Genomic DNA, 17524 nt, shown 5'->3' with positions numbered 1-17524 from the left:
TAAGGCGTCAGGCTGGAGCTGTCCACGGCTGCACATCCGTTCACCTGGGTCCTTGGATGCCCCCCTGCCCTGCCCTGCCCTGCCCTGCCCCAACTTTTGACCCAGGCCTCCCTTGGCGACAGCGAAGGAAACAAATAGTGCGCCTGGGCCTGGCAACCTCGGGGCGCCTCAGGTGAGACACAGCTCTCCAGCCCTGGGGCGCTCAGGAACTCAGACCCTGAAAACCAGGCCTCCAAAACGTTTCCTAGGACGCCCGGGTGACCGACTCGGCGGGGAGCGTCCGCCCCGGCCCGGCCGCGACCCCGGCCCCGACCGAGCCCCCTCCCCGTCGGCTCCCTGCAGGGGGCGGCTCCCGCGGCCCGGGGCTCCGCCTCTCTGTGTGTCTCAGGATAAGTAAATACGATCGTAAAAATAGTCAGGATGTGCTCCAGGTCGAGCGATTGCCATCTTGGAAGACGTTCCCCGCCTCTCATCGGAACTGAAACAGGTCGTGGAGCGGGTCCAATGGGCAGAAGGCCCGGCTGCTGGGCGGCCGCGGCGCCCACGGGGACCCCCACCTGCCAACCCCGCAGCCCGCGCCGGTGGGGGGGGGAGGGTCGGGGAGGGGGGGGGGGGGGGGGGTCGGGGGAGGGGGTGGGGGATGGGGCGGGGGATGGGGGCCTGCTCGCCCCTCTGCGCCCTCGCGCTCCCAGATCCCGCTCCCCTCCCCCTCCCTCCTGCACCCCCTCCTCTCCCTTCCCTCCCCCGTCTTCTCTCTCCTCCCTCCCCCCACCTGCCACCCTTCCCTCCCTCCCACACACCCCCTCCCATCGCCCCCTCCTCCCCCTCCCACCTCCCCTGTCTTCTCTCCCCACCCTCCCCCTCCCTCCCACACCCCCTCCTCCCCCACACTCTACGTTCCCCTCCCCTCCCTCCCACTGCCCCCAACTTCTCTCCCCTCCCCTCCCCTCCTCTCCCCTCCCTCCCTCCTCCCCCTCCCTCCCTCCCACCACCCCATCCTCCTCCCCCCCACCTCCCCCTCCCCTCCCTCTCTCCTCCCCCTCCCTCCCTCCCACCGCCCCCATCTTCTCTCCCCCCACACCTCTCCCCTCCCCTCCCTTCCCCTCCCCTCCCCTCCCCTCCCTCCCGCCGTCTCCGTGGTCCCTGGGGTTCCCTCTCGCCCCCTCCCCGCGGCAACGCGCACTGTTCCCTGCAGCAGCTCCCCGCGGCCCGGACCCCGACACTCACGAGAAGAAGGGGTCGTCCTCGAAGCTGCTGCTCAGCGTCCCGAACATCGTGGCTCGGCCCGCGCGGCGGCCGCGGACACCCGGGAGCAGGGGCACCGCCGCCGCGGCCGCGACCCCGACCCCAGCCGCCTCCCTCCCCCGCGGGCCGGGCCGCTGCGGGCGGGGCGGGGCGGGGCGCGGCGCGAGCGGCTCCCCCATTGGCCGCCGCCGCCGACGTCACCGCGGCGGGGCGGGAACAATGCGCCGCTGCCATGGCAACGGCCGCCGACGCCGCGGAGGGCGGAGGGCGGAGGGCGGAGGGCGAGGGCGGGGGCCGGGGGGCGGGTTCCCGCGCGGGCGGCCCTCGGGGCGCGGCCGTTTGCTCGGGGCTGCAGGGGCGCGGAGGGCACCCCCGGCGCGACCGCGGCTCCAGCCCCAAGGCTCTTTTCGGGGAAACGGAGGCGGGTCAGGGGCTGGCGTCGGGGCGCCCGGGGCGCGGCCACGGCTGTGCAGGGCGCGGGGACGAAGGTGCCACCGGCCGGACGCCCAGTGCGTCGGGGAAATGAGGCCTAGGAGGCTCCCAAACGTCCTCCCTCCCGTGGGTCCGAAATTCCGTGTTCCCCAAGCCGGGGATGCTTGCGTGATGCGTGGACGCGGCATTTAAAGACAAGATGAGCGACTTGCTCTCTTTCTGGTCCTGTTTCCAGTCTCCGTTTCAAGGAACAAGTGTCACTGTAATGCCAGGAGGTGTCCGCACCCCCGGGCCCGAGGGCTCTGGCCCAGGCCTGCAGCAAGCGCCCCTTTCCGCGACTCTACAGTTGTGTTTTAATCATTTTTATGTGTGAGCCCTCTGCGTGCACGTGAGAAGGGTGTTAGGTCGGTGCTATGCGTTGGTAACTGGTCTTTACAAATGTAAGTGAGGAAGGGAGGTGATGGAGAAACCAGTGCAGGAAGGATCTGGACATGCTGTGGGGTAAGGACGTGCCACGGCGCTGCGAGTGTGACCAGGCTTTGGAAGACCCTGTCCCGAGGCCTTGTCCTAGTCTAAAGGCAGGTGCAGGGCAAGGAGAAAAAGGGGACGTTAAAGAGAAGGATAAGGGTGTCAAGGGCGATGCAGAAGGGTGCACCCTGTATGTCTACCTCCGCAGCCCTTCTAGGGCTGTCCTCTGCAGGCAGGGCCCCCAGGCTCCGCAGGGCCTCCGGGCGGGGGCCAGACAGCTGGCGCTCTTCCAGCGGGAAGAAGCCCGCAGGCCCTGATCTGAGGTGACAGGAGTCCTCGGGGCTATTTTGGGAGCTGGAAATTCAATCCTGTGGTCCTCCCACCTCCCTACCTTCAGCCAAGTCTGCGAGCAGCCTCCTGTGCCCTGGAGCAGATTTTCCACTGTCCAGTGAGGCCCAAGCAGCCTCTCCAGGGAACCGGGTATTTTCTCTTCCTCTGGCCTCAGGATGGGGTTCACGGAGCACGTACTTAGCGGGCATTTCTAGATGAGCGTCAAGGCAAAAGAAATGTTTTAGAAGTCTTGAAATTATTTCCTCTTTAAAATAGTACAGCCCTCCCGACACCCAAAAATAAAAAATAAAATAGTACAACCCAAGATGCTAAAGAGGGCTACATTTTTTTTTTTTTCCAAAACTAAAACAGGGGTGCCTGGTGGCTCCGTCGGTGGGGCATCCAACTCTTGATTTTGGCCCAGGTCGTGACCTCTGGCGAGGGCTGGTCATGGAGCTTAAGATTCTCTCTCTCTCCCTCTGCTCCTTTCCCTCCTCCCCCCTGAAAACAGCCTGGCAGGAAATGGGGCAGATTGCTGGTGATAACAGAGTATTACATTTGTCCACAAGTGGAATAAAGCAGCTTGTGAGAGAATGTCCCCCTCGTTCCCATGGGGATTTTTCTCAGGCTCACGTTGTGAAAACATGAAAGCTGTGGTCCGGGTTAGTGCAGGTTAGTCGTGGGGTCACCTGGGGATCCCAAGGGCTTAAAAAAGAGGGGGGTGGTCAGTGGAGGAAAGGGGGGAGCAGCTGGAGCCCACGAGGGAGCAACGGAGGCACAGAGCAGGGTTAGGGGCAGGGCCTCAGGTCGGCTGTGAATGGGGTCAGGGCAGCCACTGTTTGCTGGCGGGTGCAGGGGCCGCGGCGGGGGCTCCTCTTCCTCTGCGGGGGCGGCCCAGGCTGGGGGTTGTCGGGGCACAGGCCGCCTCCGGGTTCCAGGCGACGGGCAGGGGGCAATGGGGGGTTGGCCGCGACCCCCTCACCCCACCCCCACCCCCGCGGCCGGGCCTACCCGGGAACACCAGGCCGCGGTTTGATGCCAGCACACGAGGAGATGTTTTAATTATCCTGGAAAACTACAAAAATGTCACTTAAAAAAACCCCAGGGACGCCTGGGGGGCTCCATGGTGGAGCGTCCAGCTCAGGCCATGACCCCGGGGTCCAGGATGGAGTCCCGCGTTGGTGTCCCGGGGCCTCTGCCTCTCTCTGCATCTCTCATGCAGAAATATATAAAATCTTAAAAAACAAAAACCATTTATTTATTTGAGAGCGAGAGCAAGCACATATGTGAGAGAGTAGGGTTGTGTGGGGGGGGTCCTGATCCGGAGCAGGGAGCAGTCTCAGGGTGGGGCCGGGACCCAGGACTCAGACCAGGACCCAGGACCCCAGGACCCAGGACCCAGTACCCCAGGACTCAGACCCGGGACCCAGAACTAGGACCCAGGACTGGGACCTGGGACCCAGGACCCAGGACTGGGACCTAGGACCCCAGGACCTGGGACTCAGGACCCAGGACAGACCAAGCCCAAGGCCAACTGAGCCCCGGGCACCTCCACAATGTGACTTAATGAATAAAAGACTTTTACTCCACAGACAGTTTTAATGACAATGTAAAAAAACAAATGTTACTAATTTTTTTTTTAGGGACCGGACTCAGACCCTACAGGGCTGGGCCCGGCGGGGTGGCTGAAGCCTCCAGAGCCCCTTTCATTTCCAGGATCTCCTTCTCCACGAGACGTTATTATGTGCTGAACTATTAGAGGGATTTTCCTCGAGGTTCTCAGCTACGGATCCAGGTTTTTCCCTTTTTCTTCCTTTTCCTTCCTCTCTCCTCTCGCTCCCACTTTTTTCTGTTTTCTTTTTTTTTGGCTTTTAAGAATAAAGCTGCTATGATCATTCTTGTGCGTGTCTTGATTAGTCTTAAAAATTGATTTAACATCCAGCTATTTTTGAGTCTTTCTGTCACCGAGACCCGGGACCTGTCCTCTACGGGCCAGTTTCCCAGGCAGCATTTTCCTGTTGAGTCAACACTTTGATGTTTGTGACTGTCTCGGTTTCTTTTGTGCGTCGGAGAAACACTGTCTTTGCTTCTTCTCAAAAATGAAAAAATTTTAGAATCCGAGAGCCTGAAACAAGTTGAAGGGTGGAGAGCGTTCTTTAAGAAATGCTGTTGAGGTCATCTGTTCTCAGACGTGGTTTAATGTGACCGTCTCAAGTGCTGTTTTAAAAGTTATTTTTAAATCTTTGATAAGATTCGGGGAGAATTCAAGCTGCGGGTGGATGTCCCGCTGCGTAGCCAATGATTTGAGACGTCCGCCCGGGGGTTAAGGGATTATTTTGGAAAACATTAAGAACTTGAAATGCCTTCATCCCTCTGTCATGTGCTTAGATGCTTTTATTATTTGAAATGTAGAAAAAAAATCTGCTTCCGTCTTAGAAGGATTGTTTTTAGTTTCAAGGCCATACAAGTTTTTTTTTTTTTTTTTAATTTTAAATATTTATTTCTCCGTGAGAGACGCAGAGAGGGGCAGAGACAGAGGCAGAGGGAGCAGCAGGCTCCCCGGGGGGACGATGTGGGCCTCCATCCGTGACCCCGGGGTCATGACCTGGGCCCGAGGCAGGTGCCCCACCGCTGAGCCACCAGGGGCCCCAGAGCCTTAGGTTTTAGACGGAAAGTTGGCCAGGCGACATTTTTGGAATTCTGTTCCTTTTCCTCCTTTGTAGTCACACGGCATCTACCCTCCAGCCTCAGGCGCTGGTCTCGGCCCTAGGGCGCTGGTGGCAGGGCAGCCTGGGTGCCTTGGGCCCCGGGGACCCCCTGCGGCTCTGGAGGCCGGAGGTCGCTCTGGGGCCCGAGGGGACACCCCGTCGCCGCCCGCTGGGCGCCGGGCACCCTCCCGGTGTCACCCCAGGCCCGGCCTTGCACGGACACGGCTCGGGGGCGGCTCCCCTGACCCTGCGTGGCCTCCCCTGCACGGCGACCTCCGCAGGGCCCGGTTTGCAACCAGAGGGGCGGCGGGGGCGGGGCCGAGCGCGGGGCGCCCGTCAGCAACCTGTGCAACGGCCGGGGGCGGCAGCCGCGAGCGCCCCAGGTGGGCATCCTGGGCTGCGCAGGGCCTGCACCGCCGCCTCGGCCCCGCCCGCGTCCTCCGGGCCCCCGGACTCGCCGCCCCGCCGCGTCCCCACGAGGCTCCTGGGGGGAACCCGGCTGCCGGCCTGGGCCTCCCGAGGTGGGCGCGGCCGAGTGGGGCGGGGGGCGGGGGCTGCTGGTCTGCGTAAAAACGTCTCGTTTTCAGGACACAGGGGCGGGCGCCGGGGGCCCAGTGCGGCCTCCACCCTGACCCGGGTCACGGCCTGCGCCCAGGCGGACGCTCACCGCGGAGCCCCCAGGCCCAAGCTTGCTTTTCTAAAAAAAGGAGGAAAAGCACGTCTTTAGGGCCTTCCCGAAGCTCCTTGGGGCCCCCGAGCGCCTCCGCGGGGCTCGGGCCCGGCTGCTGCGGAGGCTGCAAACACCGAGAAAGGCGTTTCAGGTCCAGGAAGGGGATGCAACCGGGTCGGCGGCACCTTCGGGCGAGGCGCGAGCGGAATTGCTGGGGCCCCGCGGTGCACCTGGCCTGGCTGCTCTAGGGCCGCCGCGCTGGGGTTTTCAAAGAAATATTTTAAACATGGAGAAAACGGTATTTATGGCGGATGATCATTCCAGAGGACTTTGCATTTTCCCCTCACATACACAGAAAACGTATTTTTTCGGACTATCAATAAATTGGTTATCATATAAATTACCTTCTCCAGGTCAATGAGACCTACTAGAGCAGAAGGAGTAGGGGGAGGGCACACTGTCGGGGAACGTGACCCAGTTATAGAATTTGTCCAAAAAACTCTAGAAATCTTCAATGGTACGCATTCATCTGTAGTGCTGGTATTTGGAAAGCATTTCCTTCTTAATTATGTTTTCAGTTCCACTTTAGTTTTATGACAGTATTCTTCTGGGACACAGACAGGCAGGTGGACCGCCCCCAGCCACCTGGTCCCCCATCACCCATCACCTGGTCCCCCATCACCTGGCCCCCGATCACCTGGTCCCCCATCACCCATCACCTGGCCCCTGGTCACCTGGTCTCCCATCACCTGGTCCCCCATCACCCATCACCTGGTCCTCCTTCACCTGGTCCCCCATCACCCATCACCTGGTCCCCCGTCACCTGGTCCCCCATCACCTGGTCCCCCTCTGCGAGCCGCTGTGCTGTCCTCTGTAGCGAGGATGTCTTGGCTCCTCTCTTTTTAAAGTCTTCGCTCATTTGTTTTGCATCTTAAATTCCACATGTGACATCACCGGTGTTGGTCTTTCTTGGACTGATGCGTCTCCCCTCGCCGGCCCTTCCTCCTTGAGGCTCGGATCCACTGGATGTACAGGCCCCATCTCTCCAGTTCACCCGCCCCACACCTGGGTCGTGTCCATGTTCAGGCCGCTGGGAACGGGCCGTGTGCACCTTCAACTCCCAGTATGCGCACCCACGCCAGCCTGTGCACTGGAGTACTGTGCACTGGAGTACTGGCTCCGAATAGCTGAGTAATTGGACTAACCAGGCTGTTACACAGACGGCTCATTTGACAAAGGCAGATTCATCCTTCTTTTATTGGGACATAGTTGCTGGGAGCTTTCTTTGTGTCAAGAATGGGCTAAATGTAATGAGAATAACTTAGAGATACAGAGGATAGAGCATTTTCTTGGATTTAGAAAAAACCCGCCAGAGTTAAATGTACTGATCAATGTCCGTTCCTATGGTAAAAGGTGAAGATAATGAGAATCCAGTGTTCTTTCTTACCTCTATTTCTACTCCTCTTCTGCTGTAAGGACTCAAATTTTTTTCTCATGATGATGATTTGCTTTTTCCTCATTCCATAACAGAGTTCCAAGGAGTCACGCTTCCATTTAAAGAATGGCATCGGAACCTTTTCTAAATAATTCAAGTACCGTATCAATTGAGTACTAGCCAAGAACTGGCGTAAAATTCCTTCTGTAGGGGCGCCTGGGCGGCACAGTTGGTTAAGCGTCTGACTCCTGGTTTCAGCTCAGGATTGTGGTCTCAGGGTCATCACGGTCATGATCTCAGGGTCTTGAGTCAAGCCCCAGGTCTGGCTCTCTGCTCAGCGCAAAGTCTGCTTAAGAATCTCTCTCTCGGGGATCCCTGGGTAGCTCAGCGGTTTGGCACCTGCCTTTGGCCCAGAGCGCGATCCTGGAGACCCGGGATCGAGTCCTGCGTTGGACTCCCGGCATGGAGTCCTGCTTCTCCCTCTGCCTGTGTCTCTGCCTCTCTCTCTCTCATGAATAAATAAATATATAAAAATAAAAAGAATCTTTTTCTCTCCCTCGGCCCCTCCCTCCTGCTCTCTCTCTCTAAAATCAATCAATCTTAAAAAAAAAATTCCTTCCATAACACTCATACAAGAAATTTTGGGTGGAAAGGGAGAAGGAAGCAGTAACATGGGTACAAGAATTCCAAATCAATTCATCCAGAGTTCAGTGATCAGAAATGTCACTGGTCTTTTTCCATTTCTAGCTTGTTACTATCTTATTTGTTTACTTGAAGATTTTCACTGGATGCCCAAACCAAAGGAAAATTTGGGGTAGGATCTACTCACAGATAAGTGGACTGCGTCTTTCAGGTCCAACGTGGTGCTTTCTAGAACAGTACAGAATGGCAAAACAAAGACTCTCCGGGAACTCAGTGATCCAGAGAGCTGGGCAAGGCCTTACTGGCAGGTGCAGCGCTTTCTCGGAGGTAAGGAAAGTGCCCTTTCGGTCACCTTTGCACGTCCCAGCTCATGTCATCCTGGTGGTGATACAAGGCTGTTGATGCCAGTGGCCAAAGGAAGGCTTGGCTCATTCATCTAATTCTCCACTGAAGGAAGAGATAACAGTCAGAGAAAGTCGAAGGGTAACCAGGATGCTCAAATTTTGCCTGGATTTTTAGTAAGACTGAGGTGCAGGGCCACGTGGGTCTCTTAGAGACAGAGTCTTCCCTGGGTTAGACTGTGACAGTTCCCAGCCTTTTAGAGCAAGTAGCAGGAAGATGGAGGTGGATGGCTGTGAGTCCTTGTGGCTCCAGGGCCCAGCTTATCCTTCAGGTCTTCGTCAGAATGAAATCTTTAATTTTCTAACTTGGAGTAATTTCTCCTTTTTCACTGCAACCATGTCCTCTCCTCTGCCACCAAGTATTATATTTCTTATGTCGTACACATACCTGGGCTTCATAACTACACCTCTTGGAGGCAGGATCCCCACTAGATTCACCTGTGGATACCCAACTGCACTTACTGTGCTCAGCGCAAACTAGGTATTCAAAAAAAAAAAAAAAAAAAAAAAAAGGTTAATGAACAAGTGGGTAAATCTGCCTAAAGAAGACCTGAGATCCCGTAAGTAAGTAGATGGTATAGGTCACTAACTTCAGGGCAAACAGGGTTGGGACAAAGCTGGGATGGAATCCGCTAACCATGGCATCTCCAGCACACGCATACGGAGGACAGTGGTGTTGGGGCGCAGCTTTTCACACCGTTACGTATGCAACTACTCGTTCCATGGTCAAAGGGGGCTAGCAAGCCAAAATGTTATCTTGGCATCAAAGGGTACTTTTTCTATGAAAGGCAATCTTTTATGTTATTTTGCTGAAAAACCTAGGAAGGCAGGTCCACTCTTGGCCCCGTCATTTTACAGGTGAGGATGCTGAAGAAGGCGGGTGAATGACCCCGTGTTCTTATTCCACTTCCCCGAGAAGCTCGTCAGAAATGAAAACCCAACTTACATCACCAGCACTCCCCGTTCTGTATGAAGTCAACGCTGAGGCCTCATCTAAGTCCAGATTGTTACCATTAGTCAAGTGACAGGAGAGGGATTGTGTTTTCTAGACTCATTACAGTCGGATATTAAAGAGGCCAGGACGCATCACTCAGCGTGGGTATGGGGACACAGTTGATAGTGTTCTCTGAAGTCTTTCTCATTAAATTTGATTTGGCTTGTGTGGTAATATTGTAGCCTTCAACAGGAATGTAGGTAAATGAAGTTAGTAATACATGAAAATGAATCATACTGGAAATCAGGGAGGAGGGTGAGAGTCATCGAATCCTGCAGGGATTAAAGTTTGGTTCCCTAAAAAAATAACTTCATTCTCTATCTCTGTGAAAAATTCAGCTTGAGAATACAAAGCAACTGTAATTTAAACTTCTGTATTTGGGCTACTTGCCACAAAGGAGCACTGGCGTTAAATATAATTAACGTAGATCACAATATTTTCAGTAGTTATAAAGTAAGGAACATCAGGCATGGGGGGAAAAAAGCCTAGTCCAGGTTCTGGGGAGAATGACTGGTGTCCCAGTGACAACCCATATTCGTGCCTAGACACTAAAACATACTTTCCAAAAGAGTGAGAGTATTTTTACTGTTTACAAGTTATGCAAAAGATGAAATACAAAATATTTCAAAAATTGTAATTCCTTTCTTAGTCACTAAAAATGCATATATCTATATTAAAAATCACACAAATCTGAGTTTATTTAGAGCTAAACAAAACAAAACAAAAACCCACTAGGATCTACTCAGAATGTCAGCCTTGTTTGTATGCAAACAAGTATTTTGTCATCAGTCTGTTTTCCTTACCTTTTGCAACTGGGATCTTTATATTTTTAAAAATTTTTAACAGGAATTAGAATTTTAGTAGTTTCAGAAATATAACAAAGATGGCTTTAAACCGTCCCGTGTACTGGTAATCCTCTCTCAAAAACTTTTCAGGTTTATCTTGTATTTTGAGGTACAGTCTTCACAGAGGCCAAAATGAGAGACTGAAACGGAGCAAGACAACGGGGCGGTGCTCCCGTGAGCGGTTGAGGACGGTTCTGTGAGGCGGGCGCGAAGTCCGTATCTCTGGCAGGTTTAGCAGGGGAGCACAGGTGGTTTCGCTCCAGAGCTGCGGGAGATACCCTGCGGTGGCAGACAGCCCTCCCAGTGACGATCCCCGGGTTCTTGCGCACGGAGGCGGGAGGCAGATGCGTAGGGAAGGCCGAGGCGAGAGCTGCATCAGCTTTCTCAGAAACGATTTCCCCATCGTGGGTATTTGGTCACCTTGGTGAGGCCCAGCGTGAATATAAGGTTTCTAGAGGAATGAGCTGGGATCTGCTAACATTTTTAAAAGGACCACTTAGTAAATGCTTATCTCTAAGTAATAGATCTTCGATTTATTTAATTTTCAAGAAATGTTTTTCCTTTAAGATTAACATGCTCATTCTGCTCAGATTGTTTAGACTGCTTTTTATTCTGCCTAAATTTTTACAACAGGGTAAATAAAAGATTCAAAAATGGTTTCAGAAAACAAACAAACACAAAAATGGTTTCATAATACATGGAAGATGAAATGTCACATGGATAGCATATAGTTTGATTCTTACATATGCATGATTATCAAAATTGTGTCCTTAAATGACAATTTGATATTTTTCAAATTTTACTCAGAAACACTGCCGTGTACCATTTATTTTACTGCTGATACTTTTAGGATTAGCTTTATTAATAGTATGACATTTTCACGCATTGTTAGACTTTACTAGTTTTAATATTCACAATGTTTAAGTTCAAACCAACAAATATTCAAGCCTACCCGAGAAATGAATGAAAGACATTACCTTTTCACATAATCAACTAACTGCTTTTTAAGAATAAAAAGTTAATACTGGGATTTAAAAACCTAAACTTCCAATGTACTGTTAATTCAACCATATGAAATTACTTAGGCCACAGGACTGCCCATCAGCCTTTCTTGTCGGAGGGCTATCAGTCTCTTGAACCACTTCTCCTCAGCATCGGCTTTCTCAATAAATAACTGAAATAAGAAAAGAAGAAGGAAAAATGTTACTGTTTGCCATACCTTGGATTTGATCTCGTGTAAGACAAATTACCTTTGTAGGATACATCTTTTAGCACAGATCTGGATATTGTTTAACTTTCACTTTTCAATTGAAGATAATCTGTTTGGAATTAATAATGTTCAGAAAGTCCTGGAGTAAAAGGACTGACATCAGCATTAACAGTTCTATGCTGTATTTTGTGACGTTTTCTCCTACACCTTCCTCAGACATAGTGCAGTGAAACCACCTCAGGGCCCCGTCCCCGACCCGCCCAGCTCAGGAAGCACCTAGCGGGACAGATTCAGAGCTCTCGGAGCCTGTCCTGAAAAGCAAACAGAGCTCCTCTTTTGGTCTATTTCTCTTAAGCGTAGAAAGAATACTTCTAAGAGTCAGACAACCTGATCTGGGCCATCCCTGATCCAAAAACATGTAACTGGGGCAGCTGGGTGGCCCAGCGGTGAGCGCCTGCCTTCGGCCCAGGGCCTGATCCTGGGGACCCGGGATCGAGTCCCACGTCGGGCTCCCTGACATGGAGCCTGCTTCCTCCCTCTGCCTGGGTCTCTGCCTCTCTCTCTCTCTCTCTCTCTCCCCCGTCTCTCTCATGAATAAATAAATAAATAAATAAATAAATAAATAAATAAATAAAATCTTTAAAACAACAACAACAAAAAACATGTAACTGCTCTAAGGGATGCGAGTAAGATCCCTATTTCTGGCAAATGGGAACCTAAGAATTCACTTCCTCCCACGGGATTCTTTCCAGCAGCACAGAATGACAACAGCTGCGATTCATTGGGTCAAGGGGACTTCAGAGGACATTCTTAGGATGGAGGGATCTTACATTGGGATGGGCCAGAGAGTTGTCGTCTTGGTACTTGATGGCGGTGGGGATGCTGCTAGCGTCTACGTCTTTTTCGCTGCTGGGTGGGTCGGCGGCTACGGGTGCGGGTCCCGACGCTGCGGCTGTGTGTTTCACCTCGCCAGCTTCCACCGACTGAAACGGGATGTGTGAATATCCATTAATCAGATCCCAATGTACAATTAAAGTTGTGCTTTAACAGTATTTTTTATTTTGAATAGTAGCTGTTCATTTAGTCTCCTTTAAGATAATACTAGTAATAAAAGACCCTGGGTTAGGGACGCCTGGGGGGCTCAGCAGTTGAGCACGTCTGCCTCTGGCTCAGGGCGGGACCCCGGGGTCCCGGGATCGAGTCCCGCATCCAGTTCCCCGCAGGGAGCCTGCTTCTCCCTCTGCCTGGGTCTCTGCCTCTCTCTGTGTGTCTCTCATGAATGAATAAATAAAATCTTAAAAAAAATAAATAAAAGACCCTGGGTTATTGAATAGGAAACAATTCTTCCTAAAACAAGCAAACAAATACAAAAAGATGGAGAACACATTGATCATATTTTTATGACCAGCATATTTTTATTGAGAAATTGGTACTTATGAGTTTATAATAGAAAAAACTATTTCACAAAGCTAAATTCTGTTAGTCAAAACAAGCTTGTGACAAATCTCCAGCATTCATTTGGTCTCTTTAGAGATGAAAAGCAAATTCGGAGGTTATTTTGTTTTTGCTCTTTAAATAACAGCTTCAATGAGTTATAATTCACATATCACAATTTATACAGACGTTAGCATATCCATGGGGTCTTGCAACCACCCCAAGCGACTCCGGAACATCTTCATCATCCTCCCCTGAGACCCCATGCCCGTTAGCGGTCACAGGTCCTCATTTCTCCCCGCCTCCCCATCCCTACACAACCACTCATCTATTTTCTGTCACTGTGGATTTGCCTATTGTGGACACTTCATATAAAAGATCGTACATTATGTAGGGTGTTGTTTTGTTTTCTGTGACTGGCCTTCCTCCACTTAGCATGCTCTCGAGGTTCATCTCTGAAAGGCTGAGGCACGTGTCAGCGTGTCACTCCATTTTCTTGCCGAATGCCACTAGGTGCCAGGCACTGTGTCAGGGCTGCAGGTACGAGGCCTGGTCAACTGGCTGCGCCCGGAAGCAGCAGTGCTGTGCTCTCTTGGGTTGGTTCCAACAGCTCCCTCCCTGAGAAGGGAGAGGCCAGGGAAGTGGCTAATTAGCAGCAAGGCCGCAGGGATAACAGGAGATGGACTAGATGAGAAGCAGAAAGTTAAAATAAAAAAACCCAAAGACGACTGGGAGATTAATTCCACCACTGAGCCTTTTTTCTGCACCTACTGGTTCTATATATGTAGTTTTTGAACCTCTGTTTTCTTTTAATTTAGCCACTTCTGAATATCCACTTCTCTGAACGAGGGTAAAACAGATGTTACTGGGAAAAACATCTAGAAAATGAAATCTGGGATCCCTGGGTGGCGCAGCGGTTTGGCGCCTGCCTTTGGCCCAGGGCGCAATCCTGGAGACCCGGGATCGAATCCCACGTCGGGCTCCCGGTGCTTGGAGCCTGCTTCTCCCTCTGCCTGTGTCTCTGCCTCTCTCTCTCTCTGTGTGACTATCATAAATAAATTAAAAAAAATTAAAAAAAAAGAAAAAAAAAAAGAAAATGAAATCTACACCAGTCACTTAGTCCTTTCCTTTTTCTCTTTATTATTTATTTATTTTTTAAGACTTATTTATTTATTCCTGAGACCCAGAGAGAGACAGACACAGGCAGAGGGAGAAGCAGGCTCCATGCAGGGAGCCCGACGCAGGACTTGATCCTGGGACCCCGGGGTCACGCTCTGGGCCGGAGGTGGACACTCCACTGTGGAGCCACCGGGCGTCCCAGTCAATCCCCTCTTAGAATGATGTATCTGAGGACTGGACATCCATCTATTTAGTCTTTACTGAGTGCTGCTAACCGCTAAGCACGATACGCAAGCAACAGTAAAATGGGTTTATCCCTTGTACCAAATGGGGATTACATTTTGCCAGTGGCCCGACGGATTACTGACAAGTAAATATCAAAATACACACACCGCCGCCGCGCTTGTAACGAGGGGCCACCTGCCAGCCACAGTGACTTCAGGGCTGAAGACATGCCCGTTTGGGACAGCAGTGTAGAAAGGCTGCGTGTGGGTTCCTGAACCGGCACGGCAGGTGCAGTCCGGTGGCCCACTGTCCCGGAGAGGACCACCGAGGGGTGACCTGTTAAATCGACGTGTTGACGGAGACACGACGTCTAGCATATGCTACGGAAACAGCCACGCTCTGGGAGCAGCTCCTGAGCTTAACTAGTGGAACTTGCACAGCTCAAGACAGGCTCTATCAACGGAAGGGGTTGTTCGCAGAGAGAAGCACAGACTTGTTTCCAAGAGGCACAAACTTGACATCAACGTATGTAGGACTGTCCAGAAGACAAAGATACTGCAACCTGGGTCATGAGTAATTTAGTCCCCAAGAGAGCCGGTCTCTGCTGTGCATCAGGGAAGCCCCTATCGCCCTGTGATCGGGATGAAATGGTCCTCAGGATAATTTACCTCCCTTTGCTAAGTAATCTCCTGATAAATAATTCAGCTTCTTGGGCATCCTGAATCGCTACTTTATATTGCAGACAAAGACATTTTAGAGACTGGAAAGGGATATCGTTTTCTAAACTAATAAATTGGCCTTCTGTTTTATATTACAGTTGGTGTAAATTTATTCGCTGTTGGCCCATCATTGCTTTTCTGATCATTTTGAAATGCAGTGACTAATAAAAGTCCAGTGCTGGATGCCTGACACTTAGGCTGCTGTACTTTCACCCAGGTAAATGCCATCTTCTTTGTTGTTATTTTTTCTTTTTAGCGTATCCCCTGTTACTGGATGCATGCCTTCTTGATACCTGAACAGGGAATGGGCACCGAGTTCACAATTACAAGAGACCCTGGATTAATAAAAACAAACATGGGCTCTGGAGTGGAATAAATCTTGTGTGGATGCTCTTTCTTGTCATTTGTTAGCACTCAGACCACGGGTTATAAAATTTGCTGAGCCTCAGCTTGCTTACTTTTAAATAAAGGTTACTGGGATTTTCGATAACTTATACATGTTAAATGTCTAGCACTAACGGTAGCCATTATTATCTTGGTCACTTCAAGTCAATAAAATATAAAAAACACAGTGGGGCTAGGACACATTGTTTTACCTCATTTGCTTAGTGCTTTAATGCTTCCAGGTGCTGTGTTGAAACAAAGTGGGGCAAAGCTGATGTCTGTATACTGAACCAGCAGGCTGCGATGGAGAGCTGTGAAGTGATTTTCAACTACTTGTTCAGTGATACAACAGGTCACCAAGCCTCAAATGAGAATTTTAGGGTCTATAGATGATAAGAAATTACATAAAACAATTTATGACCCAACCAAAGTGAGAACCCTTACATCTCCAAGTCCTTTCAAGGAAGCTGCGGACACACGCAGCCCTTCGCATCCAGTACAGAGGTGGGAACAGAAGCAGGGAGAGGAAGAGGAGTAACAGCTCCTGTTTCCTGAGTGCCAGGCACTCGGTAACGGTTTCATAGAAACCACCTTGCTCGTACTCCTACAACCTCTGCCAGTGACACTACTTTCCTTTTAAGATAAGAGAGCCACGGGGTTATCGTGTCGTTTAAGGACACACAGGCCAGCAAACGGCAGAATCAGACCTGACCCCCTGTCTGACCCTGCATCTTTAGCTTTTGACCACTGCTTCCCAATTGCTAAATCTAAGACTTACTGTAATTTGGTTTTAATTTTAGAGGAAAGAAATAAAAATGTTGGTAAAGCTCAGATGTCCTGGAGTCCAAAGCCCATCTTCTTTCCACTATACCAGGTCCACTTCTGATCAATCTCCTTGCTCGTTACTGGTTTTACTACTTATTGGAAGAGCTGTTAGGCTCTTGGAGGAAAAAAATGGAATTTAAAAATAGCTTTATCATATTAATAATTAGTATCAAGAGGGAGAAAGTTGTTGAGAGGAAAACCTGCTGTATTAACTAGAGAAGAATACGTATTTCCACAGAAAGAAAATGCTAGTTTATCTTAAGTGAGTCCAGTGAGAGCTGGGAAGTCAGGGTGAACTTCAGAAAATAAATATTTAAACGTAAATTAGTTATTTTAGGCCACAAGAATGACCTTTGTCCATTTCACGTTCCACCACCTTTTAGGAGTCGTGGTGGCAAACGAAGTCAGGGAGCACAGGCGAAGCAGGCCGCTAGTGCTGTGCACCAGGCATATGGTACACGCTCAAGTCACATCTCCAGGATGCTGAGAAGACGTTTACGTCACTAGCAACAACACAAATACAACAGACAAACGAAATGTCAATTTTCCACTGACCACCTATCAGGTCAGTAGATGGCTTGGTGCCAGCCGGGTGCGAGAGGCAGACACCTCCTGTGCTTGTGGGCAGGATCCGAGCTGCTACAGTGTTTTTGGAGGATGACTTTGGGAACGTGTGAAAATAAATAGTATCAACCTTAAGCAAATAACTCCATCTTGAAACACTGACTTAAGGGGATAATAATGAATATTTGTGAACACATATGTAATACCTTCAAGCTAATTAAATAGCTAGTAGCAGAGAAAAAAATAAATGAATTATGATAAATTTATCAGCGGGATACTATACAGTCACTAATGTGTTTACAGATGCAGAGTATTTTTAAGGAAGTGGTAATGACCATGTCTTTATTACACGTATGCTATTGAGGAAGACGCGTATTTCACAGTAGAATGCCTTTTCTAAGTACAGGAGCAGGTTCCTAGAGGCGGCCCTGATAATAATTGAAAGGACACATGCAATATTCAACAGAAATAAAATGCCAATCAAAACTCCTTTTACTGGAGTTGAATAAGTAATACCCGTCTGGGCAAAGAGTGTAGATATATATTACTATTTGGGTAATGATCTGATTGTTAAAACTCTCTTCTAACTTTTCTCTACCAATGTCAACTTAAAAAGTAGATGTAGACACCGGAAAACTATATGGTCGCGAAATGCATTATTACTGCTTTAGAGCTGTTGACGTTTCACTTTGTCTTCTCAGTAAATTTTAAAATAAAAATGGCATCAGATATATTTTACAAGTTAAACTTGAACTGATTCTCACTGATTCATTCTCTCTCTCTCTCTCTCTCTCTCTCTCTCTCTCCAACATGCTGACACTCGCTCACCCTACTTCATCCATGTGTTAGAAGACGCACTTACATTTAAGTAAAA

General features: G+C 50.5%; 2 protein-coding genes and 1 long non-coding RNA gene across 13 annotated transcripts in view; 1 reads left to right on the top strand and 2 right to left on the bottom strand.

The window, feature by feature from the left end:
* Nucleotides 1-1364, bottom strand: part of MLF1 (myeloid leukemia factor 1) — a 35483-nt gene extending 34119 nt beyond the window's left edge. For all 11 annotated transcript variants that reach the window (XM_038571303.1, XM_038571304.1, XM_038571306.1 and 8 more), the window contains exon 1: nt 1228-1364. In XM_038571303.1, coding sequence (XP_038427231.1) covers nt 1228-1274 — 47 coding nt within the window. In that variant the 5' untranslated portion in view covers nt 1275-1364. The remainder of the gene's footprint in view (nt 1-1227) is intronic.
* LOC119865449 lies at nt 388-17403 on the top strand. The gene is made up of 4 exons (XR_005377283.1): nt 388-487; nt 14976-15094; nt 15504-15613; nt 16470-17403. It is a non-coding gene; the product is annotated as an uncharacterized LOC119865449 (long non-coding RNA).
* LOC119865448 (arginine and serine rich coiled-coil 1) overlaps nt 10757-17524 on the bottom strand; it is a 396620-nt gene continuing 389852 nt past the window's right edge. Inside the window, exons 10-11 of the mRNA XM_038571315.1 lie at nt 12211-12363; nt 10757-11344 (exon numbers count right to left, since the gene is read on the bottom strand). Coding sequence (XP_038427243.1) covers nt 11252-11344; nt 12211-12363 — 246 coding nt within the window. The 3' untranslated portion in view covers nt 10757-11251. The remainder of the gene's footprint in view (nt 11345-12210; nt 12364-17524) is intronic.

This window comes from Canis lupus, chromosome 23 (assembly GCF_011100685.1).
Source record: "Canis lupus familiaris isolate Mischka breed German Shepherd chromosome 23, alternate assembly UU_Cfam_GSD_1.0, whole genome shotgun sequence".
Classification (NCBI taxonomy): Eukaryota; Metazoa; Chordata; class Mammalia; order Carnivora; family Canidae; genus Canis; species Canis lupus.
Note: the sequence above shows the minus strand (reverse complement) of the source record. Positions and strands in the feature narration are given on the sequence as shown.